We start from the raw sequence: 17652 nt of genomic DNA, 5'->3' as shown, positions 1-17652 counted from the left end.
TCAACAGGAGGAAATAAAGGGCTGAGCAATCCAAGCCTGCCTCTGCCCCCTGGGCAGTCACAGCAGCAGGTGGTGGTGGTTAGGAGACAGACTGGGTCTGATCAGGCCTGGATTGGACACTATGCCAGAAGACGCTGGCTGTGAGAGGAGCTCAGGATCCAGGAGATTCCACGCTGGGCCCTTTTATTATTTTGCTGTACATGCCAATAAAAAAATACCCCAATTCTGAACAGTGGACAAGATTGAGGTACTAGGCATCCTGCCACCATCATACCCACCCACCATACCCTTCTCGGTGCACTGTTTGGGCTCTAGAAATCCTTCTGTATTTCACATGCCTACAATCTAATGAAAACAAAATGCAACTAAACTTACTGCCATTTCTGCTTGCGCTGAAATTAAGCACACGGTAGACAGAAGAGGCAAGCGCATTTCTTGCATTCTTTCAGACAGGGTTGTGGCACTATGCAAGTGCAAGGTACAGTGATACCTCGGGTTACAGACGCTTCAGGTTACAGATGGTTCAGGTTACAGACTCCACTAACCCAGAAATATTACCTCGGGTTAAGAACTTTGCTTCAGGATTAGAACAGAAATCGTGCGGTGGTGCGGCAGCAGCAGGCGGCCCCATTAGCTAAAGTGGTGCCTCAGGTTAAGAACAGTTTTGGGTTAAGAACGGACCTCCAGAACGAATTAAGTTCTTAACCAGAGGCACCACTGTAGTTTCTTTTAACCTTTCCACAATCCCTGTTCCTTCCCTCAAGGTATCACACTCACACTATCAGAAACTCTGCAACCAGCATTTAAGAAATGCCTATTAATCTGACACAGTAATCTGGTATCTTAAAAATGAGATCAGAAAGGCTTGTTCCTATATATTCTTACTCATATTCACCTAAGAAATAAATGGTATCCATAGTTGCTCTTTGTGCTGTATTCTTATACGGAAAAGCATTTCATCTGGGCTCAGATTTCAGATGCAGAGGAATGAAACATAATAAAAAATACCAAGTTGAAGCAAAAGCAGAAGATCTGAAAGAGAGGCACTTCTCTGTATCTGGTACAGTCTGACAAAGCTGACATTTTTCTAAAGGTTTAATTAGTCCATCCACTTGTGACTGAGTTTTGTTGAGTACAGTGGCTCATAACAATGACCATGTTCACTGACAGTTACCCTTCTTTCCGAAACCTTTATAGAGTTTTTAGACTTTCACTGGGAAAATGTCCACCTGCTTACTTCAAGCCTGGCCAGCATCCTACTTTCTCACAACAGGTAAGTACAAGCACAGAATGTTGCTAAGACAGTCAAGACCCTGCTAAAAACTGATACTACGAGTTTCTGCTGTTGTCTTAGGAAAATCCCATTTTATACTGGCCATGGCTTTCAGCCAATACCTAATTAAGACACTTAGCAAAACAGAGAAAGAAGCGTCTTTTATTCAGCCTATAGGGAGTTACAAATATTGCAAGGAAGCTTTTTAAACAACATGTTGTTCTTTAGACATGGTGTCCAGAGGAAAATTGGTTTACAGTTTCATGCTGTAACATGCCAAGGCTTTGGGTTCTTTTAGTTAGAACAAAGGAAGGGAAAAAACTGAGCAAACTATACTAATAAGATTACAAGGATGCCTAAGGGTTTCAGGTTATATAGATTTTCCAGGGACACAAATTAAAAATAAGCACCAAAACTAGTGGGTAATTTCTTCTACACTAGTGTCATTCAGCTCCTATAAAATCCTTGGAAGGCAGACAAAAAGAAGGAAAAATAAAACATTATTCAACAACACTATCACTTATAGACTGTGTAAAATATTATTTTGTTAAACCCTTTTACCCAGGATACTCCTTTGCTCTTAAATATGCAAAAACACGGGACTGAACTGCTGGACTGATCTAAAGATTCAAAACTACGGTTTTATAAAGTATGGTTGAACGTTCGGCTTTCTTTTATCTTTGTACACTAGCTTGGGTGAGCTTTACCCTAAAAAGTAGCTTATTAAGTATTTTAAATATTCAGAATAGGTGAAGTGCCTGCATATAGCATTTGCCCAGCTTCCCCACTATCCCTTCTGAGGCAAAGAAGAAGAAAAAGCAAACCAGCATTCCTACTGAGCCAAACCTGGAGACAGAGACCTTGTTCTATAAGCAGGGTACTTCAACTGGTACAAAATATAGCAGTCAGACTTTTAACTAAGGCTTATTGTTTGCAAAATATCTCAATCGTCATTGACTGCCATTTGTTTCTGGGTCCAATTCAAGGTGCCATTAGCCATTAAGGGCTTTTAAAGCCATTTGGCGCTAGAATACCTGAAGAACTGTATCATCCCACATGTACCAATTTGTGCATTCTCGTCAACAGCCAAGTCCCTCTCCTCATTCCCCTGCATTTAGAAGTGAGGTGGGTGAGCAGTAGAGCCTGAGACCTATCAGCCATTGCTGATTATATCTTCCTGAGTAGGTCTCTTTGGCCCAATCACTGCTTGCTTTTTACAACTGGCACTGAAAACCTGGCTCTTCAATAATGCTGATGCTGCAGCTTAAGTATTCCCCACCCTCTGTATTTTACATGATTTGACTGTTATAATTTTAATTTTTATATTCTACACAATTTTACTCTTTATTGCTTTTGTGTAAAGCCACTTTGAGAGCCCTTCAGGGGGAAAGTGTGGGCTACAAAATAAAATAAATAATAGAAGTAAACTCATTGTAAGTCAAAGCATTGCATTGCCCAACTTCTCCCACATATTAAAAAAAAGCACACAACACAATTTTTCAACTCTGCTGGTCTCATGCTACGTACAATAAGGGAAAGCAGCTACAATGGTCAGTGTATGGGTGGCAAATGCCCACAGCTGAGGCTGGCACGTACTGATTGTAATATGCATTTTCATAGTCTATAAACTTATTTAATTACTGTATCTTTAAAAAGAAAAGGGTAATGGAAAGATTTGCAAGTATGCCTTGCAATACAGAAGAGGGGTGGGGTGGGGACTCATTGCAATCCTGAAGCTAGAGAAGACATGGCTTGTCCGTGGGGCTTCTGGGATAGGTGAAGCTGATTACTGTTTATATTTACTACTGTATGCCTGATCTACTGCTTGTTGGTGTTGCAGCTATGTGTATAATTACTGTTATGTAATTAAATGATTATTTAATTGTTTTATTGTGATTCTATTTTGTTAGCCACCTTGCAAGTTCTTTTGGATGGAAAGACTAGGTAGAAATAGTTTACTTAAAATATCTGATACTAATAAATAAATGGGTCAGTAACTGAATACAGTGGTGCCTCGCAAGACGAAATTAATTCGTTCCGCAAGTCTTTTCGTCTTGCGAAGCACGGTTTCCCATAGGAATGCATTAAAAATCAATTAATGCGTTCCTATGGAAACCGAACCGCCTTCAGACCAGGTCTGGGGACAGTCTGTCCCCCAACCTCTTCTGAAGGCTGGCGGGGGCGAAAGTCTTTGCTTCCCCCCCGCCTGCCTTCCCGGGACAGTCCCGGGGGCTTTGAAAATGCTGGCGGGCGGCAGTGAAGGCTTCGCTGCCGCCCGCCAGCATTTTAAAATCGCCCCGGAACAGCAGAGGAATTCTCAGCTGTCCCGGGGCGATTTAAAAGCCCCCGGAAAGGCAGGCAGGGGGGAGCAAAGACTTTTGCCCCCCGCCCGCCTTGGGAAGAGGTCTTCCCAAGGCGGGCGGGGGGCAAAAGTCTTTGCTCCCCCCCCGCCTGCCTTCAAAAGCCGTCCGGGGGCTTTTAAATCGCCCCGGACAGTCCCGGGGCGATTTAAAAGCCCCTGGTTAGGCAGGCGGGGGGGGGGCAAAGACTTTGCGATGCAAGCCCATAGGGAAAATCGTCTAGCGAAGCGTCGCAAAAACCGAAAAACCCTTTCGTCTTGCGGGTTTTTCGTCTTGCGAGGCATTCGTCTTGCGGGGCACCACTGTAAGGCTAATCTAGATGCGCCCCTGAAAAACTCAGAAGCTTATGAAAATATGGAAGTGACTTGTATATTATCAAAAATAATAACCAGAAATATATATTCAAAAGTTATCTCCCCGCTAATGTCCTAGTTTTTTCTTATTATTATGGCACCCACCTATCCATGCCAAATGATATATCCATTTGTCAATATGTAGGACTGATAAATATAGTGTGTGTGTGTAGCGGTGGCTTAGACTCAAAACTCAAGTAGCCAGCTAAAAAGCAAAGAGCTGAGAGATCAGTCAAGTTGATCAAGTGAGCTGGAATTATATCTGACTTTACATTCACTACAGCCTTGTTTTCCAAATTCAAGTTCATCACCAAACTTGCAACAAACATTATTGGGCCCTGAGGAGAATAGTGACTTTCAAAACATCTGCCTTCAAAATCCCCTGGAAAATACACTGGAAACAGGCTTTTACATTGGAGGATTTTCAACTGGTACAGTGAATGTCAACCTTTTTTATGCTGAAAGCAAGGCAGCTGCAATAAAAATAATTTATTGCCAGGAATGCTATTACCACCCTAGCACACTTACCACTTAAGGATTTAAAGTTACGCATAATAATGCTATAAATATTGAGCTCCTAGCAGCTCAGCCTAGAGGGATGGTATAACATACATATGTGCCACAGCAGTAAGTCAGTTATGAGAAAGAAAGTGACAATGGTATTAGAATATGAAAAGAGGCAGGAAGGCAAGATACAAAATGTACTCCCCAAACTTGGCTCACAGTCACTGAGAAACTAGATCGGGAAATACAAAACAGCCAAATGTACAGCAATGGAAAAATGCTGAAACAGGTAGGATGAAGAAGTTCATATCACAGCTTTCCCCCCTTACATGTATAAAACTACCTTGTTGACCTGTCAGTCTCACTAATCCATCCTCTACTTCCACTTAATATCATTAAAGTCAAGCTTTCAAGGACCTAGACACTGTAGAGAAAACCACCTATTTTCCCCCCTTAGGGCGGTAACCAGATGTCAATAGCTGCAGCTGTGACTACATAATTACCTGTTTGCATTAACAAAGACCACAGTTTAGATTTAATAGGTCAGATGACAATGCAGCAAAATGCATTTACCCTATGATTACCCCTTTTCAAACATTCTCTCACTCGCAACTTCGACCCTGGGAACATTGCAGGCACAGACTTGGGTCAATAAGAAACATTGGCCGGCACAATAGGCCTTGCCTCAAACAGCGCTGTTGACAGACACCAGCACAAAGGAAGTGAATAGAGTCCCCCTCAGTTCTCACACAGAGCGAAGAATGAGTCAGTGTACTGCTGCTTTGGTGCTCTGTTTGTACAGTGTATACAGCTTTTGTCCTCAGCCACTGTTCCCGGCTCAATGGGGGCTAAAGAGCCTAGGAAGTGAAGGAGGAAGAATGGCGCTGCACTCTCTTCTGCAGCCAACAGAATATCCATGTGCACATGACAAGGTCAAATGAGAAGCCTAAAGTCACCAGTTGACCCTCTCCCACCTTAATTACTCCCACAGCACCTCTGCTCTTCCCCTGAAGATCCAGCAGCAGGGACTTGGAACAACTTCTACCACTAGGATGTGAGCTTGAGATTCACTTTTGCGATTTTTTCCTCTCTCTAGTCAGTCCTGGTGCCTCGGTACATTATTGCTTTGTTAGACATCTGAGAACTGCAACTTCTAAAAGAATACAAGTGGCCTGGGACGTCGAGTGTTAAAAGTGCACAAAGGTTGCAATCCTAACCCACTTACCTGGGAGTTAGTCCTACTGAATTATTTCTGAGTAGAAATGGTTCAGACTACACTGATAGTAGAGTCACAGCCAGTGCTTTTTTTCTGGCACTACACAATGGTAAGCAGTACCGCCACATTTGGGAGGGGGGGGGGACAAGGAGGTGGGAAGGCTCTTGGACCACATCAGAGCCTTGCGCCTCCTTTCCCAAACCCAGAAAGTGTTTGCCCAACTTAGGGAAGGAGACGTGATGCTCTGACAGGATTCTGGAGCCTTGCTGCTTCCTTCCCAAAGTTGGACATGGGAGGCCTCTTCACCTGAGCAGGAACAGTGCCTTGGTAGGTGAGTAGGTGGGCAAGGGAGAGTCAAGCAGCTAACCAGCCCTCAAAGCCCAGAACCCCTTTCTCCCAATTTTTAAAAAGCAAATGTGGAACCAGAAAACATGAGGCCTTCTCCATTTCTGAGGCATGTTTGGTGGCAACATGCAAAAATGATTGCTTTGTTGCAGCACCCCATATGGGGAACTTGCTGTCCCAAGAGGTTTGAGCATCTTCCACTTTGTGTTCCACCAGCACTTAAAGACTCTTCTTTTAGAGCAGCCTATGATTATGAGTTATTCTCTGGTTAGTACTGGCTCTCTGGACCCCATTTTTAATGCTGCTTCACTGAAACTCTGTTATTAAGGTTCCTCAAAGGGAATTGGTTGGAGGTCACATACAGCCAGAGCCAAGTAAACAAGGAAATTCCTTATTTCTATCCATGCCACCATAATCTCTCTCTTTCTCTTTATTTTCTATAAGGGAGAAGGTGTGAAGCAGGGGCGGGGGAAGAGAGAAATAGCTACATTAATCCGGTGACCCTATCCCTATCTTTCTGCTCAGATGTCCTCGACCTGGCAAGGGCAGGAAACCAGGAAGTTCTATTCACCACTGATAGAAGCACCACCTTTGTCCCAGCCTGTACAGCCTCTAGAGGCAATAGGAAAAAGGTGGCACAAGGGAAGAGATATATTCCTAGCCACTGCCGCCGCTGGGATACCAAGTTCTCCTGAAAAGAAATATTTTAGGGAGTTGCCAAAGTTATTGAGCCGCCATGAACTGGTTAACGTTTAGTTCAGTTCAACAGTGCATCTGGCTCTGGTGATCCTTATGTTAACCCATCTACATGTGCAAGCAAAGGATACGAGTTCATTTAGAAAAAGCTGAGTAGACCCTCAAGTACAATGACAATACTGATGGATTATGTTTTGCAATGACTGGCTCCAAGATGTAAATTCTGCTAGCTAATGCTTAATTGTCTACAGCGCTAAACAAAGACGTACTCCAAAAATGGGTACAGATTCATGGTCTCAGCAATTTGGGCAACAGTGTTTTTGTGGAATACCGAACCACAGAAAGCAGCACCTCAGTTTGCGGCTGAAAATAACTTCTTCAGAACAACAAAGTGGGTGGCAAAACAAAAAGTACACTGTAAGGCAACTAAGCGAATAATATGATGTCCACAGTAGATAAAGAGTTATAATTTCCAAAGTATATACTACTATAAATAAAGTTGGGGAGTTATTTGCTGGAAGAATGCATAGATTCAGCCTGCAATCACACAGCTACTATGTGTGAGTGCTGTAAAAAAAAAGAAAAGCTGTCTATTGCTTGACAGTAGACATACTGGCACCACATGCATTGTTTAGACTAAGAGCTATGGTGAATGTGTAACAGCAGCTCTAAAATACTACCCTCTTTGAATTTAAACTTCTTTAAATATAAAATAGCAACTATTCTCTTAAAAACACATACACTTCTATGATACAGAAACAGGACAAGGAAAACCATCTTGTCAAAGATTTCTTTCTGGGATTTCAGTAGTTTGTGGCTAGAAGCGTAAGCATTACATACTTTATTTGCCAGCAACCATCTCAAGTCACTGAAACTCACACCACTTTTTCTTTTGAGGAGGAAGTTAAGGAAAAATGAACACACACAAAAAGAAACTGTTAATAATCAGATAGCTTTGGTTATTCATTGTTAAAGAGAGAAGAGCTTGCAAGGGTGTAAGTCAGCACATCTATTTAACATATTTTACAAAGCTTAGGAATTCCATCCAGTGAGGAAAGGAACAAGTTACAACAAAACCTTTTTGTTATAGTTTACAATCCTGGTTTACAGACTATTTTTGAAACACGTTTTCCTTTAAATAGCTTACCTTTTGCACAGACGTTTAACCAAATTTATTTAACTTAAAGTATTTCACTTAAGTCCACGGTTATTACTTGTAAACTAGCTAAAGAATTATAAAGTTTCAAAGGCATGTTAGGGGACATGGGGGGCAAGTGTTTCAATCCTTCTCCCTCCTATTTTCTCATCTCCTGACCTCACAAACCAACCCTGCCTACCACTTCCAGTCTCTCCTTCCCGACCTTCAATAGCAACAACAACTTCAATGATGGACAGAAAGATAAGAAACTCTTCTCCCAGCTTCCCATCCTTTCATCCATCAATGTGGGGTTGTGTAGGGAGTGAAGTCTGCTTTACTCCAGTTGACTGTAGCAATTAGTGCAGATCCTCTGAAATGGACTGTGTTACCCACTCTTCAAGCCTTGTGCTCAGCTAGCAGACAAAGCACAGGAAATAGACCCAGTACCCATTGGAATGAGAATTCAAAGTGTAACTCTTTTTCTTTGAATGTGATGGAGTGTTGGGAAATAGCTGGTATGTATACAGTGATACCTCGGGTTACATACGGTTCAGGTTACATATGATTCAGGTTACAGACTCTGCTAACCCAGAAATAGTACCTCGGGTTAAGAACTTTGCTTCAGGATGAGAACAGAAATCGTGCTCCGGCGGCACAGTGGCAGCAGGCGGCCCCATTAGCTAAAGTGGTGCTTCAGGCTAAGAACGGACCTCCGGAACGAATTAAGTACTTAACCCGAGGTACCACTGTATTTTAATCTTATCTGACCCCACTGTTGCATGGCAAAATTATCTAAAACCAGAGACCCAGAGCCACATCTGTCTAGTTATTTCAATTCGGTCAGCTCTCATCTCCCTTCTGCTCCCCATACCTCAATTCCTAGAACTATCTCAAACCCTAACTTCCCATGAACAGCATAGAGATCTGTGGGAAGGGCCTCTCTCCAAAATCATTTTTCTCTCTTCTGTTAAGACTTGTTTTACTCAGTTTGCTTTCTACTCTACCCTGTTCCTTCACCCATTCTGTGTCCTGAGGCCCATCTGATGCCTCATGCAATTCCTACTAGAATGCAGGAGCACGTGTGACAGCAGCAGGAGATCATTGCCAGCAACACTATGAGCAGATTTAAAAAGTACTAAAAGCAATCTTTAGCCATAGCTGCCTGTTTTAGCTCCTTCCCTTCTTCTGGAGCCAGGACAAGCAGGAGAAAAATTATACACCTGTACTGCCTCATTAAGAGGCAGAGGGGTGAACAGGTTCCTATACTGTCATAGAAGCCTGTCTATGACATTAAATGCAAAGTATCTTTTATGGTCACTTCCCTTAGCAGCTGGAAAGAAAAGAAAAAACAGACTTTTAAGGCAATGTCTAAACCAATGATGAGATTGTGAAGTTTCAATATCTGAGGGTGAACTTGCCTGAAATACATGAATATTCAACTTTTATCACACATATTATATAATAATAATAATAATAATAATAATAATAATAATAATAATAATAATTTATACACTGCCCATCTGGCTGGGTTTCCCCAGCCACTCTGGGTGGCTTCCAACAATGGTCTGTTAAACATTAAAAGCTTCCCTAAACTTCCATCATGAATGTTTTACTTACTCGCCATCTACTTCTGGTCGCTTGCATACACAATGAAATTTGCCACCAAAATCTATATACAGATCATCTTCTGTGATGTGGAAAATTTCTCCAATGGCAATTTTGTCTTTGCAAGGTCCCATCTGAATTAAAGGAGAGCGCCTCAACATGGATGCAAAGGATTCCGCCTTCCTGGAAGGAACCTAAATAAAAAAATATTAATTTTTCTTTTAGTTACACATTTGGTGCGCCAGCTCATTCAACAAAACACTAAATAAGCATACTTTTGTTTTAGATCATTTGATTCCCAATCTAGAGACAACAATAGGCAGTAATAGCCTACATTCAATGATCCACCTATATAGCAGTGTTTCCCAACCTTTTTTGGGCAAAGGCACACTTGTTTCATGAAAAAAATCTCGAGGCACACCACCATGCCAGATGGGGAAAGGTCACTTTTTACTTATGTAAAAAAAAAAAAAAATAGTAACAGCATAGAAGGTAATGGTAGATGACTGTTAGGGTCTCCCCCCAAATGCAGAATTCTATTAATATCTTCCTTAGCGAGCTGCGTTAACCCCTGTAATGCTTTCTATAGAGTAAGCATAGGGGACACTGGGGGATGTGGAACCAAGGGGGCAGTGGGCCAAAAGAGTTCGGGATCTACTGCTTTAAACAGAAATAAGAGCCAGTGGGTTCTTCCTTTTTTAAAGTATCGTTTCAGCGGGGACAGCAGTCCGGATTTCCAAAAAGCGGCGCTTTTTTGCGTCTGAGCAAAGAAGAGAGAGAGGGGAAAAAAGAGAGAGAGATTGATTTGTGGCTGCGCAAAGGGGGGAGGAGCCCAGGAGTAAAAGTAGGAAGGACGAAGGGAGGGGAAAGGAAAGTTAATAGAAGGAAAGGCGGGTGGGAGAGAAAGAGAAAGAAAGAGGGAAGGAAGGGGGGAAGAGAAGTGGAAAGGAGGGAGACTGAGGCGGGGGAGAAGCGTCTGGAGAGTTGCTCCGAAGTTTGGGGGGCCGCGGGGGTGGGCGCGCGTCCCAGGAGGCGGAGGCCAGCCCGGGCTGGGAGCCGCGCCGCGGCCCGGGGGTGGTAGGCGGACCACGGCTCCGAGGATGTGGAAAGGGGACGGCGGCGCAGGGGGAGGAGACCCGCATGGCTAGGGCAGCGCGCAGGGGGAGGGGAGCGGGCCGGAGGCGGGCGAGGGGGGCCGCGATCCCACGCGCCGCGAACATGGCCTCCTTCCCCGCGGGCCCCGCCGAGCCCCCCGGCCGGGGAGGGCGGCGCGCCCCCGCCGCCGGAGGAGAGCAGAGGCAGGAGGAGGAGGACGAAGGCGCTGCCGAGGAGGCGCGCCAACTTCTGCCAACTTCGGCGCTCGCCCCGTCGCCGCAGGCTCCTCCCGGCCGAGTCACGTGGCCAGCGTGACGAAGCTGCTCTGGTGAGCCAGCAGCAGCGCAGCACACGGAAACGGTCCCTATTTATGTACTTGCACATAAGGGTGCTTTCGAACTGCTAGGTTGGCAGAAGCTGGGACTGAACGACTGGAGCTTGCCCCGCCGCGGGGATTCGAACCGCCAACCATGCGATCGGCAACCCCTAGGTGCTGAGGTTTTACCCACAGCGCCACCCGCGTCCCTAGTGCTGCATGGTACAGCATAATTTATCATCTCCCCACTTCTGATATAAATGATATACAGAGGATGTAATTGTACTAAAGTTACATGAAGAGAACTTTTAAAATAAGGTTGTCTACAACTGCTTGTCGTCCCCCCCCCCCCTGCACTGGATCAGGGGTAGGGAACCAAGCTTCTTCTGCCTAATTTTATGCTGATAGGGGAAGTCTGGAGAGAAAGTTGAAAAAGAAACGGGGGGGGGGGCAGTCAAGACAGACAGAATGGTGGAAAGCAGGGAATCCTCTCAAGTCCATCACATCTGACCTCTGGCAAGAGCAATCTGTTCCTCTCCAGGCAGAGAAAAGAGATGGCCTGGCATTTATAGCTAAATAAAAAAGATAGAAAAATGTAACTTATTGATTAGTGTCAAAAGGATGTTAAAGGATATGTTGATGGTTCAAAGGGGAGTCAAGAGAAAACTTGCTTCACCAGCAGATCAGTAAGCAATTAGGAAATAAACTTTGGTGCTCTGAGGTATACAAAAGTTAACCGTGGAAAAGAATGTATATGCTTGCTGCAAATAGTGAGATGATGCAACATTAGTTATGGGGGCGATCCGTCCAAATGTAACACTTTTAGGTCATTTTCAGTAGGAAAGATTTAAGAATGGGTTGCATCTCCCCCCCCCCCCCCGGAATGGCTTAAAATAGTGATTCACTTGGGTTGCACACCCTGTTCTATGCATTTGTTGTTGAGAACTGGCGCATCTGGGACTCCTGGGCCAGGTGAGAGGGAAGTTGGCTTTGCCTCTTGGCGGTTTGAGAAGCATCCCTGACCTTTGCGGGTGTCCACACACTTCCACGTCGCGCTCCTGGGATCGTGTGGGGACTAAGAGACAGCCGGAGGGGGATCTGGCGAGCCCCTGGGCACGATCACCCTCGATTACGGGGAGCAGGGGGCTCTTCTGAGGGGAAAGCGGAGCGCAAGGGGGGGGAGAGCGCGCTCCCCGCCAGAACCGAAAGGAAGAGCCGGTTCGGGGCGGGGGGGAGCCAGAGCAGCGGCTGCCCCCCTCCCGGCTCCCACGGGGCCTTCCGCCTGAGGGAAACCCTTTTCCCACCCCCGGAGAGCCTCGCGCGCGGGGTCCAGAGGGGGGAGGGGGAGAGAGGCAGAGAGCAGAGGGCGCGCACCCCCCAGCCACGCATGCGCGCCTCAGCCGCGCCTGCTGGGCGGTCCTTTCCCCTGGGCTCCGCCCCTCGCGACACAGGGCCGCTCGTCGCAGCGTCGTCCTGCGGGGCTGGCGCCGGGCGCGGCCACGGAGAGAGCGAGCGAGGAGCGAGAGCGCGCCCGCCCTCGGCTGGCTGACTGGCTGGGCCGGCGCGGCGAGGGGCAGAGGCGAGAGGCTGCGCGCGGATCCGGCGGCGGCGCGCCCCCGCCGCCGGAGGAGAGCAGAGGCAGGAGGAGGAGGACGAAGGCGCTGCCGAGGAGGCGCGCCAACTTCTGCCAACTTCGGCGCCCGCCCCGTCGCCGCAGGCTCCTCCCGGCCGAGAGCCAGAGGACGGCGGCGGAGCAGGAGGAGGAGGATCGGGTTTGGCGACGGCTGCTGCGTCCTCTCCAAGCGCGGGGCTGGCCTCTGCCGCGCCCGATCCTCTCCCCTCTCGCCACCCGACTCGCCCGCCTCCCTCCCACGGCACACCAGGCAACGTCTCGCGGCACACTGGTGTGCCGCGGAACACCGGTTGGGAAACACTGCTATATAGAGTCAAAAAACTACTGAAACTATTTTTTTAAACCTGCTATGTGGAGGAAAGACTGGGATTGAGTAATTCCACTCTCACACCAAATGAGTGATTGGTGCTGTCAAAACTAGCACGTCCTATCAACTGCTGTAATGATAAGCTGGGATAACCACCAAGGTGCCTTCTAGATGTTGTGAACTATTAACTCTTATCATCCCTGACCACTCTAGCTGGGGCCAATGGGAGTTTTAGCCCATAACATCTGCAAGGCACCATATTGGCTACCCCTCAGCCAAGGACATTTACTTGATCGGGACTGATTCTACTGAAGCTTCTTATCAAGGAAGTAGCACAGGCTGATATATGAATAAGCCTTTCAGTTGCACATGCAGTCCCTTCACTTCTGTGTCAGCAAGGAAACTAACTTATTTTGTTTGAACCAGCTTGGGAGCAAGCCAGAATATCAAACCAACTTCCAATCATGGTTTCCTATCCAGGCATGTTCCGAAGCTTTTAACCATAGTTCTCTGGTATGGGCAAAACAGGAAACCTGTCATGACCTCAGAGCCTAGTGGCGATCAAAACACAGAGCTGCAGATTCACCAGCTAAGTAGTCAAACTCTGAGCCTGATGTTGGTGTTCAGGGGATCACTAAATCCAGAACTGGGGGCAGGAGCAACATAAACCAGAACTAACAGAGCTAGGTCTGATGGAGATAGAAATGGAATCCTCATGGGCACCTTCTTCCCTGGGTCTGAAGAACCAAAGACCTCCCAACCCACCACGGAGGTCCAACAGGACAGAGAGTGCAGAAGCACTCATTGGAAGGCATTTTGGGTTAAATCTATATAGTTAGGTGCCACAAAGCTCCACTGCTCTAATGTGACTTCTTCTTCCTCTTCTCCCTCCTGCCTAGTGCCTCCTAAATGTGATCTGGAGGGTCCCTAACCTCCCAGAGCTGGTTTTGGGGACATGTAGGAGGCTGGAAAGGGATGCAGGTGGCGCTGTGGGTTAAACCACAGAGCCTAGGACTTGCTGATCAGAAGGTCGCCATATCGAATCCCTGCGACGGGGTGAGCTCCCGTTGCTCAGTCCCAGCTCCTGCCAACCTAGCAGTTTGAAAGCACGTCAAAGTGCAAGTAGATAAATAGGTACTGCTCCGGCGGGAAGATAAACGGCGTTTCCGTGCCGTGCTCTGGTTTGCCAGAAGCAGCTTAGTCATGCTGGCCACATGACCCGGAAGCTGTATGCCGGCTCCCTCGGCCAATAAAGCGAGATGAGCGCTGCAACCCCAGAGTCGGCTACGGCTGGACCTAATGGTCAGGGGTCACCTTAGGAACCTGGAAGGGACAAAAGAAAGGTGCATTGCACACACACACTGAAGTCTGTTGCACCAGCTGAGCTGCAGCACTACATATGAACCATCGTTCCTCTAAGGCAGTGGTGGAGAACCCTTGGGTATCCTGAAGGGCCAAATATTCCCTAATCCTGCTGTGAAGATTGCAGTTCTCATGAAGGGAATGGACCTTAGAAGAGGACTGAAGGAAAAAGCTCAGAAGGTCTCAGTCCACCTCTGTCACAGGCAGAGCTCTCTGAGGTTCTGCAACTGCTCACCTGCCCAGCCTTGTAGGCTACTTCAAAAGATCAGAGCAGGGCAAAACTATAGTTAATTGAAGACTTCCTGATTTACGTGTTCTTGCCACAAAGGGAGGAGCAAAAGGACCTGCCTGTATGCACACCAAAAGGAATGTTCATCACTTGGCTCAATTAAACTAAGATATGATCAAACTGCGCATTACCACAAGGCCAGATAAACAAGGAGCTGCTATAAAGTTACTGCCAAAGGGCAGCTTATGGTAGAAAAGCTAATTATGTAAATCTACCCTCAGAATTCTGTTGCCAAGTGTAGAGTTTCAATTTAGAACATTTTTAAGTAGCATGGTTAAGAACACAAGAACGTGTTGATATCAAGTAATGCTGAATGTTTGACGATATAGGACACATAAAGTACTTCTTCACACAACACAGGGTTAAAATATGGAATTCAATCCCACAAGAGACAGTGATGGCCACCAACTTAGCTTTAAGAGGATTGTTTGTTTGCTTGTTTCATAAAATTTATACACCGCTTGATTGTAAAAAAAACCCTCTCAATGCTGATTAGACAATTGCATGGAGAATAAGGATAAGGATATTGATGCTAGGCTACACAAGCAACTGGCCTGATCCTACAAGGCTGTTCTTATGTTTTCTTAACAGTGAATGAAGATGTAACATCCAGATATTCATATTTTCCTTACTTTCACAGCGATCATTCATGACATTCATGGTACAAAAAAATGGCATACAAGAGACATTGTCCTGAACCATCCCAATTTGCATCATCCTAGCAGCTAATAAAGCCACTAGAAAACAGGAAAGTTATCACCCCTCTAAGAAAGATATCCTAGTGGTGCAAATGCACAAAGCCAAGTAAGTGTCTCTGAGGTTAGGATGCCAACTCAACTGAGTCCTAGAATCCAGTCCATAACCAAGAAAAGAAAAGAGGATTTATGATAACAACATAGTTTTTCCCTTTAAGCCACGGGTAGCTAACCTTAGGCCCTCCAAATGTTGTTACACTCCAATTCCAATCATCCCCAACCAGCATGGGTAAAAGATATGTAACATTTGGAGGGCCAAAGGTTTGCCAACCCTGCTCTAAGTCTGCATGGCTGGAGCAAATACATAGATAAACTTTGAATGTTCATATATTACTTAATATAATATTGATAGAATGAATGAAAATAAGCATACTGTATAAAAAAGTGCAAACAAATTGAATAACAAGCTTTAAGTGACAAGCCAAGTGGAAACATATATTAGCACCATTCTGCTTTACAAGTACACAACCTCTCTCAAAAACTGTCATCAACATTGGGGTAAACAGAATTTTAAAAACCAAAAGAATAACTATGCTAGCACATATCAGCAATAACAGAAACTTCCTTCTACCTTAGAAACTACTTGGTTTATCTGACAAAAGATTTTGTACCATTATTTGGCACATGGTGGTCAATAAACATATTAGTGTATGTACATTTTATATGTATACACAAGCCAACAGCAAATAAAGTTAATAAGGTGAGAACTGAAGGTAATGAGAATACAAACACATTCTGACTCAGAAGAACAATATACAATGGACAATCTGAACATTTGCTGAAGCATGAAACCAAAAATATCACCTAGATGCTGAAAACACTAGACATTGATACAACCCAACCCAGTAAGAGACATGAGAACCACTCCTAGTCCTTGTTAGCACTGCTTAAAAAATAGCAGTCTGATGTGTTAGGCGAGCCGACAGAAAACAAACAGCAGGAGCAACCTAAGTGAAGTATTGACCTAGAATAATTTGTCAGCTAAATCTGGAGCCAAACTATTCTTATCCAAAATACCAGACCACTTGTGTGTGTCATCTTACAAACAAATCACTAGTTTTGAATTAGAAATAAAGGCAACTATAAATATTAGGCACTAACCAATAGCCAAATATGATGAGGAATTGCATATGAGTGGGCCAGCAGAGGGTAGATGGAGTGCTAACAATTAACTAACAATTTAAACATCCTTTCTCAGTTCCCACCATAGAAATCAAGTGGGCTGCTACAAGACAGAGCCTCCTCCTGCACATTTAGTATATAAATGCAGTTTTTCCTCCCTCCTCTGCCAGCGCCCAGTTTGCCATTAAAAAAGAAGAAGTACCCTTTGTGGGGTTATTTGCAAGTAATGCAGCAAGAATAAACACATGCATAAAATGAAGTTTTGCAAAGGTATGTTTTTATACATATCTGTAGCTCACACAAACCAGATATATGCAAAGAAAAGTATGCCATACATGCTACTCTAACCAATCTATTACCCTCTAACTGATCTCATACCTCTAACCTCTCCCCCTTTCTTTTCTTGTGTGTCACTTCTTAGCCTAAAGACAGGGCCTCATATTTTATGTACTTCGTTAATGTATTTGTCCAAGAAATATTCACCTCATTCTTAGACTTCTGGAGATTAAATATAGCTAGTTTGTAGCTCTGGAAAGTTACATTTTTTCCCTAACACATTAAGAAGCTGTTTGGAGAAGATTTGGGGCTGCTCCACAAAATTACTTTTCTACAGATTTAAGTGGGTCCAACGGTTTTTCAGTACAAAGCAACAAACCAGATTGTATATCTAGCAGCAGTCTGCAAGACCAGAGCCATATTTCCCAGCTGTCACAATCAGAAATATAGCCTGGTTCATATGCTATGCTTGTTTGAGCACACGTCTGAGGATGGCTGCAACTGTTTGAATACCCTAAGATTCCAAGCTGTGACTTGGAAAGGACTTCCAGGATCAAGCGCCACCTTCAGTCTTGTGTACAACTCCATTAAAAGCTAGGTTAAAAATATGTATTTGCCCAATGAAATGCATGTCTGGATTGTGCAAAATGATCCACTGAGAATTGTTAGAAAGTGCTGTTTCCTGAGAGGAACTAAAGAGAAAATAACAAGAGACTATGAGAAAAAGATTCCAACACAGACTGGGTATTTCTCTGTTCCTACTTCAAGCTATGAGTTTAAGTGTTAAATTTTATTTCTATAATTTTCTTTTCTAATTAAAACCTAAATATTGCATATTAGCTGATAAAAAAGAGCTAGAAACAAATACTGTGTTTTATATGCTGAATCTATGCACACTTATTCAGATTAGTTTGTGCGCTATGCCTACTTCAGTGTTGGTGATTCTTGAAGACTGCAGTCTCAAAAGCAAAAACTTATGCAGTCTTTTATTTATTTTGTCTGTTTAT

At 44.8% G+C, this 17652-nt stretch overlaps 1 protein-coding gene across 2 annotated transcripts in view; it reads right to left on the bottom strand.

Moving 5' to 3' along the window:
* Nucleotides 1–17652, bottom strand: part of MRPS28 (mitochondrial ribosomal protein S28) — a 35513-nt gene that overhangs the window by 16198 nt on the left and 1663 nt on the right. For both annotated transcript variants that reach the window (XM_081919903.1, XM_081919902.1), the window contains exon 2: nt 9503–9684. In XM_081919903.1, the coding sequence (XP_081776029.1) occupies nt 9503–9684 (182 nt within the window). The remainder of the gene's footprint in view (nt 1–9502; nt 9685–17652) is intronic.

The sequence above is a fragment of the Podarcis melisellensis genome (assembly GCF_964234715.1).
Source record: "Podarcis melisellensis genome assembly, chromosome: 7".
In the NCBI taxonomy this organism is placed as follows: Eukaryota; Metazoa; Chordata; class Lepidosauria; order Squamata; family Lacertidae; genus Podarcis; species Podarcis melisellensis.
The sequence above is the reverse complement of the archived record's forward strand: the minus strand, read 5'-3'. Positions and strand labels throughout refer to the sequence as shown.